General features: G+C 39.5%; 1 protein-coding gene across 3 annotated transcripts; it reads left to right on the forward strand.

The window, feature by feature from the left end:
• The first annotated feature begins 9,033 nt into the window (after window positions 1-9,033).
• Window positions 9,034-21,009, forward strand: LOC104900153 (hypothetical protein). 3 transcript variants are annotated; one of them, XM_057396320.1, is made up of 11 exons: window positions 9,034-9,498; window positions 9,874-9,958; window positions 16,142-16,338; window positions 18,032-18,114; window positions 18,317-18,362; window positions 18,466-18,522; window positions 18,627-18,681; window positions 18,767-18,867; window positions 18,957-19,020; window positions 19,099-19,232; window positions 20,040-20,428. In XM_057396320.1, exons 1-11 carry the CDS (start codon window positions 9,421-9,423, stop codon window positions 20,046-20,048), a joined length of 909 nt encoding a protein of 302 aa, XP_057252303.1. In that variant the 5' UTR covers window positions 9,034-9,420; the 3' UTR covers window positions 20,049-20,428. The 3 variants fall into 3 exon arrangements, with proteins under 3 accessions (XP_057252303.1, XP_010685813.1, XP_048504354.1); XM_010687511.3 differs by lacking the exon at window positions 20,040-20,428 and adding an exon at window positions 20,455-21,009 and having other exon boundaries at window positions 9,037-9,498; XM_048648397.1 differs by lacking the exons at window positions 9,034-9,498; window positions 9,874-9,958; window positions 20,040-20,428 and adding exons at window positions 14,610-14,650; window positions 20,455-21,009 and having other exon boundaries at window positions 16,155-16,338.
• Window positions 21,010-23,615: the final 2,606 nt, after the last annotated feature.

Consider the following 23,615-nt stretch of genomic DNA (forward strand, 5'->3'; position numbering starts at 1 on the left):
AATAAATTGGTCGTTTGGTGAATTTCTGGGGCAACCCAGATGGTACGAAACACCTGTGAGGCAGTGATGCATTATAGGTCGTTCCGGACCCCATAGATGGTTTTCGACGAAAAATATGACCGGGCCCAGAGGATCCCCAACACGGTCAAAATTGAACGACAATATAAATCACGGTTTTAAACGTCCACAGGATCCGTGCACCGAGTGTCGTGGTATGCCTTGATGGGACATGGGATGATATATTAAGGTCTCCCACGACTTTGAACGGGCATAAGAACAGCTTTTACGACCGTTTCGGGGGCGTTCCTTGACTGCACCACAAAATCATAAATGGGTGCTCTGATGGCCTTCTGGGGCAATTTAGATGGTGCAAACCACCCGAGATGCATTAAAAGTCGCGCCGCACCCCATATGAAGGTTCTCAGCGAAAAATATGACCGGGCCCGGAGGAGCCCCAAAACGGTCAAAATTGAAGGCTAAGTCACAGTTTTATACATCCCCGGGACCCGTGCACCGAATGTCATGGGATGCCTCGAAGGGACATGGGATAGTATATTAAGGAATAAGGACTCCCACGATTTCGAACGGACATAAGAACAACTTTTACGACGGTTTCGGGGGCATTCTGTGGCTGTACTACAAAATAAAAAATGGGTGGTTTGATGGCATTTTGGGGAAATTCTGATAGTGTGAAGCACCCGAGATGCCTCGAAGGGACATGGGATAGTATATTAAGGACTCCCACGATTTCGAACGGACATAAGAACAACGTTTACGACGGTTTCGGGGGCATTCTGTGGCTGTACTACAAAATCAAAAATGGGTGGTTTGATGGCATTTTGGGGCAATTCTGATAGTGTGAAGCACCCGAGATGCATTATAAGTCGCGCCGCACCCCATAAGAAGGTTTTTGGCGAAAAATATGAACGGGGCCCGGAGAAGCCCAAAACGGTCAAAATTGAAGGTTATGAGTCACAGTTTCAGACGTCCACGGGAACCGTGCACCGAATGTCGTGGTATGACTCAAAGAGACATGGGATAGTATGTTAAGGACTCCCACGACTTTGAACGTACATAAGAACAACTTTTACGACCGTTTCGGGGTTATTCTGTGGCTACTCGACAAAATAATAAATTAGTAGTTTGGTGGCTTTTTCAGGCAATTCAGATTGTGCAAAACATCCAGAATGCACTAAAAATCGTGTCGCACCCCATAGGAAGGTTTTCGGCCAAAAATATGACAGGGCCCACGGGAGCCCTTATACGGTCAAAATTGAAGTCTATAAGTTACAATTCTACACGTCCCCGTGACTCGTGCACCGACTGTCGTGGGATTCCTCGAGGGACATGGGATGGTATATGAAGGACTCCCAAGACTTTGAACGAACAAAAGAACAACTTTTACGACCGTTTCGAAATTATTCTTTTTGCGGCACGACAAAATAATAAATTGGTCGTTTGGTGCATTCTAGGGTAATTCAGATGGTGCAAAGCATCCGAGATGCATTATAAGTGGTGTCGCAGCCCATTGGAAGGTTTACGGCGAAAAATATGACTGGGTCCGGAGGAGCCCCAAATGGGTCAAAATTGAAGGTTATAAGTCACGGTTTTAGACGTCTCCGTGACCCGTGCACCGAATGTCGAGGGATGCCTCGAGGGCACATGGGATGGTATGTTAAGGACTCGCACCACTTTGAACAGGCAAAAACCCAACTCTCACGACCGTTTCAGAGTTATTCCTTGGGTGCACGATAAAATAATAAATTGGTCATTTAGTCGCATTCTGGGACAATTCAGATGGTGCGAATCATTTGAGATGCATTATAAGTCGTATCGCACCCTATAGGAAGGTTTTTTTCGAGAAATATCACCGGGCCCGTAGGAGCTCTAACACGGTCAAAATTGAAGGCTATTAGTCAAGGTTTTAGACGTCCACGAGATCCGTGCACCGAATGTCGTGGTATGGATTGAGGGGACATAGGATGGTATATTAAGGTCTTTCACGACTTTGAACGGACATAAGAACAAATTTTACGCGGGGGCATTCTGTGGGTGTACAACAAAATCATAAATGGGTGGTTTGATGGCATTCTGGGGCAATTCAGATAGTGCGAACCATCGAGATGCATTATAAGTCGCGCCGCACCCCGTAGGAAGGTTTTTGGCGAAAAATATGACTGGGCCCGGAGGAGTCCCAAAACGGTCAAAATTGAAGGTTATAAGTCACGGTTTTATATATCCCTGAGACCCCTGCACCGAATGTCGTGGGATGTCTCGAGGGGACATGAGATAGTATATCAAGGACTCCCACGACTTTGAACGTACAAAAGAACGACTTTTACGACCGTTTCGGAGGCATTCCGTGGCTGCACAACAAAATTATAAATTGTTGGTTTGATGGCATTCTGGGGCAATTCAGATGGTGCAAACCAACCGAGATGCATTATAAGTCGTGCTGCACCCCATAGGAAGGTTTTTGGCGAAAAATATGATCGGGCCCACCCAAAACGATCAAAATTGAAGGCTATAAGTCACGATTTTAAATGTCCACGGAACCCGTGCACCGAATGTCGTGGGATGCCTCGAGGGGACATGGGATAGTATATATTAAAGACTCCCACGACTTTGAACGTATATAAGGAACAACTTTTACGACCGTTTTGGGGGCATTATGTGGATGTACCACAAAATCATAAATTGGTGGTTTGATGGCATTCTGGGGCAATTCAGATGGTGTAAACCACCCGAGATGCATTATAAATCGCGTTGCACCCCATAGGAAGGTTTTTGGCGAAAAATGTGACCGGGTCCTGAAGTGCCCCAAAATGGTCAAAATTGAAGGCTATAAGTCATGGTTTTAGACGTCCACGGGGTCCGTGCACCGAATGTCGTGGGATGACTCGAATTGACATGGGATTGTATATTAGGGACACCCACGACTTTGAACGTATATAAGAACAACTTTTACGACCGTTTCGGGGTTATTTTATGGCTCCACGACAAAATAATAAATTAGTAGTTTGGTGGCATTTTCAGGCAATTCTGATTATGCAAAGCATCTAGGTGGCATTATAAATCGTGTTGCACCCCATAAGAAGGTTTTCGGCCAAAAATATGACCGGGCCTATAGGAGCCCTAACACGGTCGAAATTGAAGTCTATAAGTCACGATTTTAGACGTCGTCATAACTTGTGCACCGAATGCCGTGGGATGCCTCAAGGGAAAATGAGATGGTATATTAAGGACTTTCGAGACATTGAACGGACAAAAGAACAACTTTTACGACCGTTTCGAAATTATTCCTTGGCTACACTACAAAATTATAAATTGGTCGTTTAGTGGCATTCTAAAGCAATTTAGATGGTGCAAACCATCCGGGAAACATTATAAATCGTGTTGCACCCCATTGGAAGGTTTTCGGCAAAAAATATGATCGGGGCCGGAAGAGCCTCAAAATGGTCAAAATTGAAGGTTATAAGTCACGGTTTTAGACGTCTCCGGGACTCGTTCACCGAATGTCGTGGGATGCCTCGAGGGGATATAGCATGGTATATTAAGGACTCGCACGACTTTCAACGGGTAAAATACCAACTTTTACGATCGTTTCAGAGTTATTACTTGGGTGCACGATAAAATAATAAATTGGTTATTTAGTGGCATTCTGGGCAATTCAGATGGTGCGAATCATCCAGGATGCATTATAAGTCGTATCGCACCCTATAGGAAGGTTTTCATCGAAAAATATCACCGGGCCCGCAGGAGCCCTAACACGATCAAAATTGAAGGCCATAAGTCGCGGTTTTAGACGTCCAAAGGATCCGTGCACCGAATGTCGTGGTATGGATTGAGGGGACATGAGATGATATATTAAGGTCTCCCACGACTTTGAACGGGCATAAGAACAACTTTTACGACTTTTTCGGGGGCATTCCGTGGCTGCACCAAAAAATCATAAATGGGTGGTTTGATGGCATTCTGGGGCAATTCATATGGTGCAAACCACCCGAGATGCATTATAAGTCGTGCCGCACCCCATAGGAATGTTTTCGGCGAAAAATATGACCGGACCCGGAGGAGCCCAAAACGGTCAAAATTGAACGTTATAACTTATAAGTCACGGTTTTATACATCTCCGGGACCCGTGCACCGAATGTCGTGGGATACCTCGAGGGGACATGGGATAGTATATTAAGGACTCCCACGACTTTTAACGGACATAAGAACAACTTTTACGACCGTTTCGGGGGCATTTTGTGGGTGCACCACAAAATCATAAATGGGTGGTTTGATGGCATTCTGGGGCAATTCAGATGGTGCGAATCACCCGAGATGCATTATAAGTCGCGCCGCACCCCATACGAAGGTTTTTGGAGAAAAATATGACCGGGCCTAGAGGAGCTCCAAAACGGTCAAATTGAAGTCTATAAGTCACGGTTTAAGACGTACCCAGGGCCCGTGCAACGAATGTCGTGGTATGCCTCGAGGGGACATGGGATGGCATATTAAGGAATTCCACGACTTTGAACGGGCATAAGAACGACTTTTACGACTGTTTTGGGGCCATTCCCTAGGTGCACCACAAAATCATAAATAGGTGATTTGGTGACATTCTGGGGCAGTTCAGATGGTGCGAAACACCCGAGATGCATTATAAGTCATGCCGCACCAATAGGAAGGTTTTCGAAGAAAAATATGACCGGGGCTGTAGGAGCCCTAACACGATCAAAATTGAAGGTTATAGTCACGATTTTAGACGTACCGGGACCCTTGCACTGAATACAGTGGGATGGCTCGAGGGGATATGAGATGATATATTAAGGACTTCCACGACTTTGAACGGGAATAGTAACAACTTTTACGACTTTTTCGGGGCATTCGGTGGTTGCACCACAAAATCTTAAATGGGTGGGAATTCAGCTGATGCAAAGCACCCGAGATGCATTATAAGTCGTGGTGCACCCCATAGGAAGGCTTTTGGCGAAAAATATGACCGGGACTAGAGGAACCCTATGACGATCATAATTAAAAGGCTATAAGTAACGGTTTTAGCCGTCCTCGAGACTCGTGCACCGAATATCGTGGGATACCTCGAGTGGACATGTGATGGTATATTAAGGGCTTCCACGACTTTGAACGGGGATAAAAACAGCTTTTACGACCGTTTCGGGGGTATTTCGTGGCTAACCACAAAATCTTAAATGGGTTGTTTGAAGGCTTCCGGGGTTATTCAGCCGGTGCAAAGCACCCGAGATGCATTATAAGTCGCGCCGCACCCCATAGGAAGGTTTTCGACGAATAATATGAATGGACCCGCAGAAACCTTAATATGGTCAAAATTGAAGGTTATAATTCACGGTATTAGAGGTCTTTAAGACCCGTGCACCGAATGTCGTGGGACGCCTCGAGGGGATATAGGATGGTATATCAAGAAATTCCACGACTTAGAACGGGCATAAGAAAAACCTTTACGACCGTTTTGCGGGCATTCCGTGGCTGCACCACAAAATCATAAATGGGTGGTTTGAAAGCATTCTAGGGAAATTCAATTGGTGCAAAGCACCCGAGATGCATTATAAGTCGCGTCACACTGCATAGGAAGGTTTTCGGCGAATAATATGACCAGGCTCGGATGAACCCTAATACGGTCAAAATTGAAGGTTATAAGTCACGGTATTAGAGGTCCCTGGGACCCGTGCTCCGAATGTCGTGGGAGCCTCGATGGGACAAGGGATGGTATATTAAGAAATTCCACGACTTATAACGGGCATAGGAACAACTTTTACGACCGTTTGGCAGGCATTCCGTGTGTGCACCACAAAATCATAATTGGGTGGTTTGATGGCATTCTGGGGAAATTCAGATGGTGCAAACCACCCGAGATGCATTATAAGTCGTACCGCAACCCATAAGACGGTCTTCGGCGAAAAAATATGACCGGGCCCGGAGGATCCCCAAAACGGTCAAAAAAGTCACGGTTTTATACATCCCCGTGACCCGTGCACTGAATGTCATGGGATGCCTCGAGGGGACATGAGATATTATATTAAGGACTCTCATGACTTTGAACGGACATAAGAACAACTTTACAACCGTTTCGGGGGCATTTTGTGGGTGTACCACAAAATCATAAATGGGTGGTTTGATGGCGTTCTGGGGCAATTCAGATAGTGCGGAACATCGAGATGCATTATAAGTCGCGCCGCACCCCATAAGAAGGTTTTTGGCGAAAAATATGACCGGGCCCGGAGGAGTCCCAAAACGGTCAAAATTGAAGGTTATAAGTCACGGTTTTATATATCCCCGAGACCCCTGCACCGAATGTCGTGGGATGTCTCGAGGGGACATGGGACGGTATATTAAGAAATGCCACGAATTAGAACGGGAATAAGAACAACTTTTACGACCGTTTGGCGGGCATTCCGTGGGTGCACCACAAAATCATAAATGGGTAGTTTGATGGCATTCTGGGGCAATTCAGATGGTGCGAAGCACCCGAGATGCATTATAAGTCGCGCCGCATCCCATAGGAAGGTTTTTGGCAAAAAATATGACCGGGTCCGGAAGAGCCCCAAAACGGTCAAAATTAAAGGTTATAAGTCACGGTTTCAGACGTCCACGGGACCCGTACACCAAATGTCATGGGATGACTCGAAGGGACATGGGATAGTATATTAAGGACTCCCAGGACTTTGAACGTACATAATAACAACTTTTACGACCGTTCGGGGGCATTCCGTGGCTGCACCACAAAATCGTAAAGGGGTGGTTTGATGGCATTCTGGGGCATTTCAGAGGGTGAGAAGCACCCGAGATGCATTATAAGTTGTGCCGCACCCCATAGGAAGGTTTTCGATGAATAATATAACCGGGCCCAGTGGAACCCCGAAACGGTCAAAATTGAAGGCTATAAGTCACAATTTTAGACGTCCCCAGGGTCCGTGCACCGAATGTCGTGGGATGCTTCAAGGGGACATGGGGTGGTATATTAAGGAATTTCACGATATTGAACGGGCATAAGAACGACTTTAACGACTATTTTGGGGCCATTCCCTAGGTGCACCACAAAATCATAAGTAGGTGGTTTGATGGCATTCCGGGGCAATTCAGATGGTGCGAAACACCCAGGATGCATTATAAGCCATGCCGCACCCATAAGAAGGTTTTCGGAGAAAAATATGACCGGGCCCGTAGGAGCCCTAACACAGTCAAAATTGAGGGTTATAGTCACAGTTTTAGATGTCCCCGGGACCCATGCACCGAATATCGTAGGATGGCTCGAGGGGACATGTGATTGTATATTAAGGACTCCCACGACTTTGAACTGGCATAGGAATAACTTTTAGGACCGTTTCGAGATTATTCCGTGGCTGCATGACAAAATATTAAATTGCTTGTTTGGTGGCATCCTGAGGTAATTCAGATGGTGCAAGCACCCGAGATTCATTATAATTTGTGCCGCACCCCATAGGAAGGTTTTCAGCGAACAATATAACCAGTCCCGGAGGAGCCCTAAAACTGTCAAAATTGAAGGATATAAGTCACGATTTTAGATGTCCCCGAGTCATGTGCACCGAATGTTGTAGGATACCTCGAGGGGACATGGGATGGTATATTAAGGACTTCAATGACTTTGAACGGGCATAAGAACGCCTTTTACGACCGATCGAGGTTATTTCGTGGCTGCATGACAAAATAATAAATTGGTCGTTTGGTGGCATTATGGGGCAACTCAGATAGTGCGAAACACTTGGGATTAGGGATGACAACGGGTGAGATTTGGGTCGGGTGAGCCATCACCCGCATCCATCGCCCCGGTTAGATTGACTTTCATCCATCCATCCGTCACCCGCTTTACTCATCACCCGAAATTCATCCATCCATCACAACCGGGTGATTCGGGTGGGTTATGTGATTAATGGGTGAAAAATCTAAAAATCAAATTTAGATTATAGCTATTATAAAAATAATGTACCCAATTTTCACCTACATTTTCTGAAATCATAAATAAATATGCCGATGTTTTTAGCATAAAGAAAATGTGACGTCGCACCATACAAGTTTTAGGAAGTCGTTTTCACGATAATAAAGTCTCGACAACAATACTTCAACAATACGAGGTTTAACAAAAAAAATTAAACGGATAGATAATGGGTCGGGTGCTTAGCCGGGTGGTGGATCGGGTGATGGGTGAGAAATGGTCACCCGGTTCACCCGTCAACCGATCTCCATCCTTTATTACGGTTTTTCACCCTTTTATTCAAACAGGATGGAGCGGGTTAATTGATATCCACTGGATATTGCCATCTCAACCTGGGACACATTATAAGTCGTGCCGCACCCCCGAGACCGCTATATTTAACAAGAGGAACTTATAATAGTTAAGATGGCGGTACTTGAAATTATTAAAATATCCTTTTATTAAATTATATATTATCCATTCATTATTCATTATATGAAGTAACTTTATTTTTATTACTCCTCCATTTTTTTTAATCTACACACTTTTTTTAGTATATTTCTTTTTAATCTACACACTGTTACTTTTCTAATTTTGGTAACATGTTACATTTGAATTTGTAATATTGTGAACTCCATACTTCATCCATAATGAAATAGATGTTATACTTTTCAAAATTCAATTTTTTAGGCAATTTTTTTGAATTAAAGAGAGAGAAAGAAAAAAAAGACTCATGTAATAGGTTATAGACAGAGAGATATTGTTGCCTAAAAAGTAAGTATAACATCTATTTTATTCTAAACATATTTAAAAAACATATTTATTTTGGTATGGAGGAATTACTATTCAAGATCATCTGAATGTGTAGTGACTCATACTTGCCTTTTGGTAAACATCATCTACATCCTATACTAACATCAAACCATAATAATGAAACTAAAGTCGTGGATCTTATAGAGTTGTAGGATCACATTGGTCCCACATAACAAACCCAACTGGCCCACAAAATTAATCTGATGGCCCACTAATCTATCCATTTCCCACCCATTAAGTAAGACTCTCGCATATTTAATCAGAAAACAAACTTACACGTGTGCATTTTACGCGTCCTCGTGTCATCTCCTTTCTCTCTCCTCTTTTCTTTCTTCTTCTCCCATGAATGTTTGTCACTCTTCTGCATCATCCACTTTCCGGAAAAATAAAACTTCCAATCTTTAGCTTCTCCGTTACGCCATTAATGATTATACCTTCATTTATGTGAACTCAATTCCAGATTTTCAACATTTTGTGTTTTCTCTCTCTTGTTGAAAAATTTATTGCAAGTCAAAAGAATAAATTTAAATCGTCTTACGAAAATCTAATCTCTGCATTTTCGATCATCAATTTGAGCGAATTTCGTTTCAGAAGTGTTATTTTGGATCTGGAATTGATTTTTGTGTGATTTGGATCCGGATGTTCTTAAAATGCAGCAAATTTCGGCGAATCGAAGGCGCGCTTATCTCACAGCTCTCTCTCAAGAAATTCAGAAGAAGCTTCAACGAGTGAGCTTTTTTTTTTTCATTTTTTTTGAAAATTTTTCATTTCATTTTGTTGATTTTAAGTTTAAACTGAATTAAATCTTCCTTGAGCTTTTTTTTTTTTTTTTTCATTTTTTCACGTCATTTTGGTGATTTTAAGTTTAAACTGAAATAAATTAGGAAAGATTTCTTCTAGATTTTCTGTTTTGTATATATACTGATTTCCTGTATATTAAAATTATCTGATTGCTGTTTCACTTGATTTAGTTTTTCTCAATGGCTAATCTGACTTATAGCTTGTTGTATGTGCTGTTTTTCTTTTATAGTATCTAATTGTTTTTCTTCATAACGTTTTATTTGATTTTGCGATATTTATCTAGTTATTTATTTGTTTAACAGGCAGAAACGACGCCGTCGCAACGGCGAAATTTGCTGCAGGAGTTATTTGCTGATATAGCTTTGGAAGTTGATGATCGTGCCAAAGGTTTCCCTCTCTTTCTATTTATAATGTATAATCTATATGTTGTCCTTTTATTTTAGAAGTTTTTCTAGTTATTCTACTTTGTCATGCTAAAAAAATAAGTGTCTTGATTAAGTAGAAGCTTGCTAGCATTATGGTGAAATTGTATATCCTGTTATGGCTTGACTTTGGTTACATAGTTGCCATCTTTGACATGGAAGTGACTTAGTTTTGCATTCAGTTCGTAATTCGTTTTTTATTGATTGTTTGCACGTTAGACTTGTAAACTTAGAGATGTCGTTATGTGTAGTTAATCTGAATCTAATGTTTTTGTGTGTTGAACCATCTGTTTGTAGATTAATATAGCAAGTATATGAAAAATGAGTTGTTTTGGGCCTTTGATGATCTAATGGTGGAAGACTCTACCTTAATTTGTACCTAAGTGTGGTGAAAGGCTATAATGTTTCAGCGGTTTAGTGAGGATTGATGAGTCTGTCATGGATATACTAAGATATAATGCATCACTATTTTTAGAGTATGCAATCATGTCCTCCTAGATCAAGATGGTAGCTTTGATGTGAGTTGAGTGCAAGCTACTATAAAGTAGTTTCCATAAATTGAGAGACCAAGTGACTCTTTATATCAATGTTTATTTCTGTGAAGTGATTATGGCAGTTGTCTGACTTGCTTCCAATTCTAATATGTTAAGCTTGAGAAAATTTTGAAGAGCATATGATCCCTTCCAGTTTGCACTCCATTCGTATGTCAACGGTTATAACCTAACACACCCTAAGATGAGTTGGTTAGTGGTTGGAACTTGGAAGTCTTCGTTTGCGCATTACTTTCAGCATGCTATATAAGAATTATTTTGAAAACTTGACAAAGCGCTGGCGAATAATATGAACTTTATGAACACAGAATAGGAAGTGAAGTGGTTGAGGCTAGATCATGACAAATATAGTTCTTATAAAAGAGATATGAGAACTCTATGAGTGGACGGAGGACTTGGACACTGCCAATTGTAAGTTTGTCTGAATACCATCGTTATTCACATATTTGTTTGCATGAGCTACTATAGTAATCTCCTGGAAGACCATTTTTCCCATTTAAATGTGTAATCTGACCTGTTGACTATATTATTGGATGATTTGCCAACGATGATGAAGTTGATCAAAGGAAAAAACCGGTCTTACTTCCTAATTTTCCTGTATGACATGGTGCAGGGAACATGTTTTGAATACATTAAAACAGTTGTAGGCGATGTAGACATGTGGCTATCTAAGCCATAAGTCTTTAATTGTAGGCTTATACTTTATATGTAGATGGAAATTCTTAGTCCTCCACTAGGCTTGAGGTGGCATGCTTAGGATAAGTTGCAACATTAACATTTTCACGGTGTACGACCACTAATATTTTAAGGGTTTTTGTAACCTATACCACAAGACATGTTAAGAGTAGTAAAAATCCTATATAAGATATCATTATACAAAAAGTTCCCATCTCAAAATCTAATCGAACGAAAAAAATCTCATATGATTCTCTTTATCTTCCGTATCCATCCTTATATTTTATTACCAAATAGAATCGTGTTTTATTATATTATATTTTAGTGAAATCTTAAAATTCTTAACCTTGTGGCATAGGTTAGAGAAGTCCATATTTTGATTATATTTTAGGCTTTAGCTAAAAAATCTCCTCCATTTCTAGATATATGCTACTATTCCTAAATCACAAATGTCAAAATACTTGCTATATACTGTTTGGACACTTTTTCACCCTCAAAAGTACCGCTCTATCATCTTTCAATGTTAAAGCAAGTGGTGGGTATCATTTTTGGGTTTGTGGTCCCCTTCTTACCCTCCCCATCTATATGGAATTGTGAGCCTTTTCTCTATGTAGCATCTATAAAGTAAACATAGGAAGTATGAAAGTTGATATCTTGAAAATACATATTGAAACAAATCTAAGAAGATCCCAAAAAGGGTCAAAATCTATGAACTTTGACCTAGAAAAAGCAAATTTCCCAATTAATTGGGCTAGAGGGAGTATGGATCTGTGGATAATGCTCTTGATATTTTAGGAGGTTTCTCTCCCCCATAAGTTTCCTCGAGACTGCAATCAATCTCTGGAAAGGTTCTTTTTGAGTGAGTTTTTGCGTTTGGGGCTTTGGGCTATCCCTAAGAGCTTGCTTATGAGTTGTGAGTTGTGTGCTTTTTATTTCCAGCCTTTGGAGGATTTTTCTCTGTTGTGCTGTAGGCCTCTTTGCATTATGATTTTTGCTTTTGTAAGCACCAATCTGTGTCGGGGCTGATATCATATAAACTAGAGGCCATTCGGCAGGCCCGCTAAAGCTTCCCTCTTATCCCTATTTACTTTTGGCACCAGTCACTGAGGATTTTGGTGCTACTTTAGCCTTTGAGCTTAGCTATTGCTTTGGTGTTAGTCTTGTGGATTACTGGCTGGAATGTTGCTTGTAAGATGAGTATTCTTGTCTCTTGACTGCTATAATTTCCCCCGAGGTTTTAAACTTCCTTTGCTGGAGCAGAACATATGAACGAACATTTGTTTTGGTTTCATATATGCTATGAGAAGTCATTCGGCAATGTGATTGGGCCTCTGTCTATTTGCAAGTTTGGTACTATGAAAATTATAACGTTCTGGAGCTTTCTGGGGCATCATTTCAGGTTTGATGTCATCTATGGTTCATATGATAATTATGGAACATGTTTTATGGCAGTGAGAATGTGAGATACAGTTCCATGAAAGTGTTTACCAGGCCTTTACCAGTTTTTCTAAGGGGACTTGCAGTCATTTATGTGGCCTCTTGATCGCGGAGGCACCAGCCACGTTGTTGATGTGGAAGCCATTGCCTAACTCATAATGTTTCCCTAGTTTTCTATTTTGTTTATTTTTCATTGTACCTTAAAAGAGTGTTCTGTGCATAATAAAGTGATTATATCTTTTATGAGGTTTTGAAAGATTAGGAGCCTAGGAGGCCATTCCAGACAACTCATTCATGGCCTAGATGGCCGTGATTTTCCACTCCAAGTGTTCACAAGTTTTTCTAGACGGGTGCCCTGGATAATTCTCGATTTCGGCTTTTCACAGCGTTGAATGGTGCTTTATGCAACTGTGACAGGAGCTGCATGCTAAATATGATCATTGGGCAATTTTCCGAGCTTTCTGTTTGCTTCTTTTAGAAGAATGCTTTGGGCTGGAGTGCCTTCTGAATGGGATTTTAAGGTATTAGGTGCTCATGTGGGGCTTGCCAGCTCAGGGTGCAACTTGAGATATGGAAACTCTGTTTGCAAGACCGTATTCCTGTGTCCGTCAAGGTCTCTGGCTTCTAGGTCCGTCTTTTGGATTGGAGGCCCATTGAGGGGCCCCAGAAAGATTAGGACATGGGGTTCTCTATGTAACTGCATTCCAATTGAGATTTGTAGTTGCCATAAGCAGGCTTTCTCTGGGGATAGATTAGCATGTTGTTATTAGTGGCTCAACTGAGATGGTCGTTGGCTCGTTGCAGGCTTTGAGTTTGGGCAACCCCAGAGGATTCATTTCCAGATGGGACCAGGTGTTTCCAAGACTTCCGCGGCCATTGTTAGCATCATCACTTTTGGCTTTTCCCATTGTTGTTTATATCGTACACGGTATATGAAGTCATTGTGCAATGCTGAAGTATCTCTTTGGATTTCATATGAACTTCCTTTAGCCATTAAAAGAAACTTCTTGAGTGTAATTTATCGCTCTTAGATCAGCCTTTTTAAGTGTTATGCCAAGTCCGGTATCATTTATGTTCGAGATGGGCAATTTGGACATGCTGAAGGGTATTCAAATGTCAAACGGTGAATAAGGCACATGTCGTCTTTTTTACTTTTCTGATGGTAGTGCCTTCTTCACACCTAGTCTTTTTAATTTTTCAATAAAATTTACTTCCAACTAGTGTCAATGTTTGTCCTCATCGACACCAAATTGTATAGGGGTTTCTGTCGCATATGCTACGGAGTCTTTATTTTTAATTTAAGTCACATTTGTTATTGAGGTCATAGTTAACTGTAGGAGGCTTCTTTCTTCTCCAACATAGTTTTGTCGTTGGACTAACCTTGGAGTAGGCTTTAAAGGGCCAGCTTAGGCTTGGGGTTGTTGGAAGGTCGTTGTGGTGCTCTTCAAATCCTTGATTACTTTTGATCTAGTATCCTTCTCTCTTAGTACTATTAAGACTCCCATCACGATTCTTGGAGATGTTTCTTTTGGACCAGGAGGACATTGTTAACTTTACGAGGCTTTAGCCCAACAAAGTTTTGTCATCAGACCAGGAGTTCTTTAAGGGATGAGTATATAGCCCTTAGAGTAGGGTTTAGAGGGCCATCTCAGACTTGGGGTTGTTGACGGTCCAGAAGGTCATTGTTGTGCCCTACAAACCTGTGGTTAGTTGTGATCTAGAATTTTTCCCTCTTAAGTATCATCAAAAGTCGAATCTCGATTTTTTTGAACATGTTTCTTTTGGTCTCTGTCAATTTTGGATCTAGTATTATATGTCTTTATTCACCCCAGTCAATATTGGTCGCAGTGTCATATGAGGCTATTGGTAACGCGACGAGGGTGGAATTGCATTCATCTTGTCTTCCAACTTTCTGGAGAGCATCTCAGGCATGAGTTGTAGCATTCAAAATGAGTCTCTTTTGGACAAATGGCTTTGTGGGACTTGCGTTACTTGTGAGCTCTTTATCCCCCCCTCCCCCCGGGCTGCTATCCTTAATATGCCTTTACGAACACAGCAAATGTCCTAAATTTTTAAATTTCATTTTGGCCATTCAGAAGAGTGATGAAATATCATCTTTCTCATAGTCTGTCTCTTATATTTTTGTTTTGTTGACATGTATTTCCAATTCAATTTCAAGTATAACTGGGTCTATTGTCATATATGGGGAGTATTTGGGTAGTTCTATACAGTGCGACTTCTGTTCTTGTATTATTCTGCACCAGAGTTTCTTGAATGTGAATCTTAGGGACACATAGGTCTGAATTCATTCTTGTGCAAAAGATCTTTGTAAAATGCATGCAAATCGTAGTGGATAAGCGCACTCAGATGAAGCCTCACATTATATGCACCAACTTGACACAAGGAGGAGTCCAAGTTGCGGAATACATTTGATTTACTTGAGATTCTGCTATGATTTGCCTTGAGCAAGAAGCAAAGGTCTCCAAACTAATTCACCAAGGAAGTTAGCTATGGAGAGGGATCAATGTAATGGGTGAAGGAATATAAATAATGTGGGGAGTGGATTTACAGAAGTATTCAAAAAACGTCTTTCTCTTGCTACTTATGGGAGTCATCGATCGTCTTCTCTGCACCTTTTTGTCCTCTTCCTCTACTTTTCTGTCTCCTTTTCTTCTCTTACACAACTTGTAGATCTTTTTTGGAGTTCAAAATGCTTCCCTCCGAAGACATTCTAGCGGTGTCCAAAATCATCTATTGTTGGCATTAATCAATGTTGGGTTTGGCGTCACACATGATAAGTCTGGTGGCCTCCCTCTCATCTTGGTTTAGCTTTGTCATTATGAGTTTATGACTGCCTAGTATGAACCTTGGGGTTTCCTGAGATGCTTCTTGGTTCGAGACCCTTCTCTCCAAGGGTCTGCTAAGCCACTTGGGTGGGTGTCCTTCCAAAGTATGAATTATAATGTTTTCAACTGAACTTCCCTTCCCTGTATTAGCTACTGTCTACTTCTTTATGATTCTTTCTTTAATTGTGCTGTTTGTGCATTTGATTTTCTTGTCATAGTCTATATGTTGAGCTTCACTATATGGAATACTTTGCTGCTTGAAGTACAGTATCCTTGTTTTATCTACGTGCTGCTGTGTGGTTAAGGGGGGTTGTTATTTTTGAGTTAGCAGTTGATGATCACTGCTTCTTCTTAGCTATATGTTCAAGTGTCCATGTTTGTTCCATTCAATATGTTCTTGGCTTCTTGCAAACAGTAATTGGTACAAATCAATCACATGCTGTGTTACTTGACTTTGTGGTCTGTATCTTTTGGACAATGTAGTATTATCATTTGCTATCAGATTTTTTTTTTTGTTTTTCTGGTGCAGTTGCTATCAAATATTAGCTTATTATACTCTTGCATATCTTCCTGTAGGAGGTGTCTACTTTAATCTTCCTAGTCTTATAATCTAATTGTCTGCATTGGGACTGAAAACAGATATAATTCTCAGCAGGGGTGCAGATACAATAACTCCTTCAGAAGAGGGCTTAGAAGATCACCTGTGTTTCTATGATGTACTTTCTGGCCATTTTATTCAGGTGCCAGAGGATGGACAACCCATTCTTGATCTGATTGTGAAGCTATGGAGCCAGTCATTTGCATCTCATATATTTGCGCTGTTATTCCACAAATGGGTATGTGAAATTCCATGTAGGCTGTGGACTTATTTTAGCAAATCTTGGTGTGTAATTCTCAATGGAAGAAGACGGCCCTAATATCAAGAATTTTTACTATGATATTTATTGTCTAAATGTTGATGGTGTAAAGGGTAGCATTGCACAAGAAACTTTTACCAAATCATCGTATCAGTTTAGCCTGACTGATCAAGGATATTCGTAAGGAATGAAATTCAACTTTTAGAATTTGTGGGAAGAGAACAGGGGAATAGTGCAAGACAGGATAGAAAACCAGCCAATAAGAGAGTTTAAATTAATCAAAATGATGTTTTCTCTCCCTCCCTATTTTGTTCTTAAGTTTTGGAGGGAAATGCACCCTACGAAACACTTTAGCTTGTTTTTAGTGTCTTATTTGGCAAGACACTGGCTGATAGTAGGAATATGTACTTTAGTTTAGTGTACTTGTTGCTGATAAATGAAATTGTTATTTGGTTTAGCAGTGCTTTTAGATACCAATAAGGTTCTTTAATCAATTAATTATTTATTTCTAGGTGAATTCTGAAATTATTGTGCTCAGAAGACTCTTGAGTTACGATTTTGTATTACACCTGTTGAAAAATGTATTAGCTTCTCAATTTTACTACTCTAGAACTGTATAATGGAAAGCTGTTAAGTTGCATATAGAAACTAGGGGGAGACTGTTGTATATTAAAGCCCTATGGAGTTGGGGGAGAGTAAAGGGAACCCAATCCCACAGGGGAACCGACTCAAGGCTGAAAAGTGTAACCTTAAGGCCTAGCTCAACCATTTCAATGAATCCAAACCATGAAGTTGGTTGATTCCCTACCATTTGTCTTCGAATGTCTAAATCATTGATCTTTATCTACATTTGTCTAGGAAATATAAGTATAGCTCCATAGTATTGGTTTCGTTGTACTCTTCTATGATGGTGAGTGGATGGGGTAGGTTGGGATAAGTAAATTTATGTAGAATTATTGTTCCGTCATTTCAGCTGACTTGTGAAGGTAATCTCATGGCAATTGGATACTTCATTCCATATTAATTGCAATGTTTCCCATCAATTGGAACATTACCTTGGTAATGGGTTATCTCTATCTCTTTCCTTACCACACGGGTCACTCTTTTTTTATCAATCTCTATCTCTGTCCTCTTTCACATACCTACTTAGGAATTATTAGTCTTATCAAGTGTCAACATTCAAAGAGAGTGGTTAAACTAAGATTTTTACCTGTTAGTAACATCCAGTTTTTAGTTGTCTTTAGTTCCAGTTCTTCTCCATGGGAACTCTGGTTATGCTTGGGCAATAGTTGTGGTGAACAAACTTTTCCGTTTAATTAGACAAACAATTCTTTCAATTAAGTATTTATTGTCCAGGATATCACTTAGTCCTTGGCAATAGTTCACAGTATCGTGTTAACCAGATTGGACTTTTTATATGTTTGAATGCAGGCAGTTATGACTACTATTCTATTTTAATGTGTCCAATAGGCTGGTAGTAAGAGTAGAGGGTAAGACCATACTTGCTATTTCCATATTGAGCTTTGATCTTGTGCATAAAGGGCATAGGTTTTAGGCTCTAACCTTTGAAGCAAAGTTCTGTTTTGTTGATTAGAACTTACTAGGCTATCACTATGTTCCTTACTTCCTTCATGCATCTGTTGTTGAGCATTATTTCTGTCCACTCTTGCAGTTCTTTGAAGTTGAGATCGAGGACTCCGAGAAGCTTCTTCGCTATTCATCTGCTCTTGTTCAGGGTTCTGCAAATGTTTTCTGGTATGGGATCACTGATCCCCCATCACTTGATGTACTCCTATTATAGCTTGTATCATTTGACTGAAATATTTAAGTGTGATCGAATCATGGAATGATGTGGGATTTGCGTGGAACGCTCTTTCAAAGTCATTGTGCTTATTGCTTGCTTAAGTCATTTCTGTTTGCTTCTCCTTCACTAGAGAATGTATTTTTGTTTTGCTAGGATGGACATCCAGACCAATACTAGACGTTTCCAGTCCCTCTTTCATGTGAGTTTCTAGAACCATTAGTTGGTTTCTTCTATGATTTTCTCTTAGGCTTCTGGCAGCATGTACTGCGTGAACACATTTCTTACTTATCTGCCTTATTTAGTATCTACTCGAGGATGTTACGTTGTACCAGTCACGAGTAACGAAGCTTGTCCTACAGGTCAGACCATGGCCCTTGATGACATTTGCTAATGCAGTACTTTTCTGCCGATTCCACAGATGTCTCAGAATCTAGTGATCTTACTCTTTTTCATTATTTTTCAGGCTCAACGAGATCTGTTCCTTCTATTATCAAGATTTATTTTCTTTTATGACGCGGGTGGGTCTTTGAGATGATGAAGTTCTTATGTTCGCTGCAGCACATTAATTTAGCCACTAATGCTTGTAGTATTTCCTTCGCGCAGTTGATAAGCTTGGTGACTTTCTGAACAAGTTTCCTACTTTTCCAAATTCTTTCTTGGTTGGTGGTCCAGCAGACATTTTTGTCATTGAGCTCACAGATCAGGTAGGTGATGACTGGGTGACAATTTTATATGCCTTGAAGGTTGATAAGACACTAATTTCAGTCATGTTGTCACGTAATCTCCTGCACAGATTCAGAAGTTGAAAGTCGAGCCTGTTTTGCTGCATTACTTGTCGCAAATTAAGTTTCTTCAAGGTGATCCTACCTCTTTGAGATCTCCATGCTCATGATTTCCGCATGTGTGGATGCACTGACAATAAGTGATTGCTCTAGGTTTGGAGCTTAGGATGACAACTAGCACGCGGCTGAAGACTTGTTTATACAGCTTTACTTGTCCAGGAGGCCCTATGTATCCTACAAGATCTGTTCGCCATGCAGCTTGGGATACTTTGGATGCACTTTTTCCTGTGAGTAATAATGTCTTGATATTAAGCATGTGTTTATAGTAGATTGTCTAGATAATGTCTTATATTTGTCAAGCATCGGTCTTTCAAAATTGCTAACAGACTGTTTGCCTCTGGAAGTTCTGAATATACCCAGAGCTGGTCTTGATGGGATTTATACTAGATATAATTGCTTGTTTTAGTCTGGCAGAGTAGATGATGAACTGAGTAAAACTCTACACTACCTCAATCACACTCTTGGCTGTTTTTGTTGGGTGATGTAGTTTGTGTACGTGTGCATATGCTCCTTTTTGTTTGTGTGTGTGTGTATGTGTGTTCTGCGTCCTTGAGAGGCAGGAAATTATGTTACGGAAGCCTTTACCTGGTTCAGGAACAGTGGACTTAATTAGAATGGATTATGCGGAGAGGGGTTTTGTATTATGATTGTTGCCTTGGGAGTTGGGAGTGCCACACTGCCACATAACTGGAATAGCTGGCAGCCTGAAAAATGGGTGATATCTTATATGATATCCTGAAAATACAAGCAGAACTAGCAATATTACTTTTTGTAAAAGAAAAGAAAATGTGGCTGCCAGGAATTTGCTAACTATAAAATGCAAATACAGTAGAATTAATTGGATACTCTTGAGGTTGTCACCAGTAGAAGTTCATCTCAAATAGGCTTCTATCTCCATGTGAGTTTAATTGTGATAAGTACACTTTACGCATAGGATAGCTTGACCAGAGGACCAAGATGCTCTGTAATAGACTAATAGTACACGTGGCTAAAAGATCTGTTGCTGTAACTAATGACTTCACCCTCAACACCAGACACCTTGATAATTGCTGCCATGACTATCAAACTATGATGGAAAGAGTGCAAAAAGATCTTTACACCTGTGTGCCTTGATGCGATGTTGCCACTAAGACTTATCAAGCTGTGCAATTATTCATTTCTGTGTGTGGGATGAGCACTCACGAATAATTCAGGTCTTCAGTTCAACTAAATCTCGTGTTCTGCTGTCATTTATTTATTTATGTTGTGGGATTTAATCTAGTGATATAAGGCTTAATATATAGTATTTGGTGACTTGACCATGCAAGTGACTGGTTCCATGAATGTCCTCAAATACACGTTAAACCTGTTGTAACATCTTTTAAATATCTGTATGCATTCGATACACATTGTTTTTGTATTGCTCGGGAAGTTATTGCTCTGTAATGATAAAGCCATCTATATGTACAGGTAGGGCAATATCCTCGGCATCTCATCAGTTTCTTCTTCCGGCTGTTGTATCCGTGGTACTGGCCATCATCGTGTTGGCATTTTGTGATTTCTTGCATAAAAGCTCTGTTTTATTCCTTGATAGGCTTAATAGTCTCAAGCTGGGACGTGGTAAGGGGACGCAAGATGTCCAAGAGAGACATGTAGTTTTATGCTCTAAAGCATCATTGAGAAATCTTGTAAGCTCTTTACACCTTTTCGCTTTTGTCCCCCTCTTTCGACATTCTTAGTGTTTCAAATTGAGTTTTCTCATGTACATGTATGCTTGTAAAGTTGGATTTTCATTTTTTCGGAGTGTAAGGGAGATGTTAGAGACTTTGTTGTGTTGATATAATTATCTAGTTTGATTGCAGCTGCCAGCTATTTTGCACAATAGTGTAGGCTGTACTCTGTAGCCTTGTTTGCATGGGCGCAAATAGCTACAGGTGATGTTTATTATGTCTCATCAAACTTAAAAGATCAAGTTTATGTAATTTCATCATTAAATGCAAAATTATACTTCACTTTGGTGTACCATTGTATTTCCAAAAATAATGAAATCTTCAGTGGAACTAGATTGTCATGTCAGCGTCTCAAACTTACGTTTGGGTTTTTTGCTTGCTCAAAGGTAAACAAATCTGCGGAAAGGAAGACCAACGTCGCCAAAGTTACCTGGTACCGGGTACTAACTTTTCTTTCCGCTATTGCCAAAAGTGGGGACATTGAAATTTTCAAGCACTAGCTTATTCATACTTCCTCCGTTTCAAAATAGATGGTACATTGTGATTAAAACGGACTCCTAGGCAAAATTTCATAAGTATGTTTAAGTAGTATAAAGGGAGGTAGATTAATTCTAGTGGTCCCATGTGAAAAGGAGGAGAAAGAAAAAGTTGGGGACCACATGTATTAATTAAGTAAAATGGTAAAAGTGTAAGGCAAAAGTTACTAAATAAGGAAAAAAAAAACAATGTATCATCTATTTTGAAACACCCATAAATAGACAATGTATCATCTATTTTGAAACGGAGGAAGTATATAGTTTATATACTAAAACAAGCCAAATAGTAATTCAGAAAAAAAAAAAAAATATATAGTGGAGACCAAGAGTTGTCATGCATACTAGCCTAGCAAAAACCTTAATAATGTAGAACTAGAATTTCTTTTTTCTACAGAAGGGAGAACAATTCTATCTTAAGGATTGGAATTATTAATTGACACAAAATTCTTTATTAGCCGAAATAAAATTAATATATCCAGCCTGAGCTTGTTGATGGAATAATGATCTGTTCTACGTCACGCAATATGATTGTTGTCGCCGGGGGTGATGGTGGATGCTCTTGAGAAGTGGTGGCAGCTGAGCTCGATGACGGAGTTGATGGCTGGTTTGAGTTAGCAATTGGGTTTGACTTAGCAATTGGGTTTGACTTATGTAGTCTATTGCACACATAATTGCACAAAAGAAGTAAACAAATTAGTACTGCTAAACCTAGAATGATAATCACTATTTGTTTTTTCAAAAAAGAAAGAATGACAATCACTATTTGATTCATTTGACTGCCCATAACCATGTACTGTTGGAGACTTGGGGTTCCAACTTTTTATAATTTGTTTATGAACGAATATATGAGTATATATATACTCTCCTTCACAATTGTGCATATCTTAGGTTTTGGAAATTTCTTATATATACTTCAAACCTGCCCATGCGTCATTTTACCTAAGGAAATTATATTCCAAAGCTGAGTTTCTGATTTAGTACTATCGGTTTTTCAATGAATCTTCCCATAAGTAATTCAGTTACAATGAAATCAGTAACTGTTCTCTAGGATTCACCATGCCTTAAATAAATATTTTTCCTTATGTTCTTTATGTTCCATACTTAACTAGTGCAAATAAAATGAAATCAGTAACTTTCTGTTTAAGATTCACTAGGCTTTTTTTTTTTTTTATGGAAGATTCACTAGGCCTCAATTCGGCCTTAATTAATACTTTTTAGGCTTTTCTTTTAGTTTGGGTTGCCAAAAAGAAAATCTGTTGTTTAGTACTTATCTTATACTAAAACAAAATCAAAGAGGACATGTAACATGCTATCATCAAAAATTTCCCGCAAAAATCATTTATGAAATATTTTGGGAAAAAGAAATTCTACTAAACGTAAAAAGTTGGATAGTCTTCTCAATATAACAACTAATTTGTTAAGATCTTAAATTAATTAGGAATTTTATTAATATAACATTCAAACTTAATCTATAAAGAATTGGAGTATGTTCTTATAGTATAATACATGTCGAACTTAGCTCTGGCGAAAAACTAGTTATGCATACAATTAAAACCTAGCATCTTGGAAATCCCCTCAAAAAATAATCCTAGAAATGAATTTTTTTATCCATAACTTTCTTACATTCTTTTCTACGAGAAAATACCTTATTCACTAAATGTTATACAAAACTATCTTTGTTAACTACGATCTTTTTTTTTTCCCGACGTTGACTGTAGTTTTCCAGTGAGTAAACTCGTTTACAAGTCATGGCTTGTTTTTCCTTATTTTATTACCCTTATATTTTTCCATCCTTTTCTTAAACCAATTCCCCTCTTATTTCTCTCTCCTCCTTTACCCTATGATGGTACATTGGTGTTTCAATGAGACAAATTGAGTGACAATAAGTGATCTATTTGTTGCTTGCCTTTTTGCTCAGCAAATTGATTACAAAATGACAGGAAACAACGGTAAATTTAGTGTAAATGAGGAGAGAAAAATAAGAGGGGAAAATCAATTTGGAAAGCAAACGAAAATAGAAAAAGAAATAAGAAAAATATAAAGTCATATGACCTACACATGAATCTTACTCACCGAAAAACTACAACCTAAGGTAATTTTGTACAATATCTTGTAAATAAGCTAATTTCTCATAGAGAAGAGCGTAAATAAGGTAATTATGGTAAAAAAAATCCTTTATAAATATAAATTGATCCAAATAACTATTTGTTTTTTTAGTTATACTACCTCCTTCAATTTCAAACAACACAAATTATGAGTAAATGGAAGAATTCTAATACGCAAAATGGGGAATCAGAAAAATGTACAAATTTATTTTATCTTTATTTCTTCCTTTCTATCTTATTGTGGCTTCTATGTTCGAGAC

Source organism: Beta vulgaris, chromosome 7 (genome assembly GCF_026745355.1).
Source record: "Beta vulgaris subsp. vulgaris cultivar EL10 chromosome 7, EL10.2, whole genome shotgun sequence".
NCBI classification, from domain to species: Eukaryota; Viridiplantae; Streptophyta; class Magnoliopsida; order Caryophyllales; family Amaranthaceae; genus Beta; species Beta vulgaris.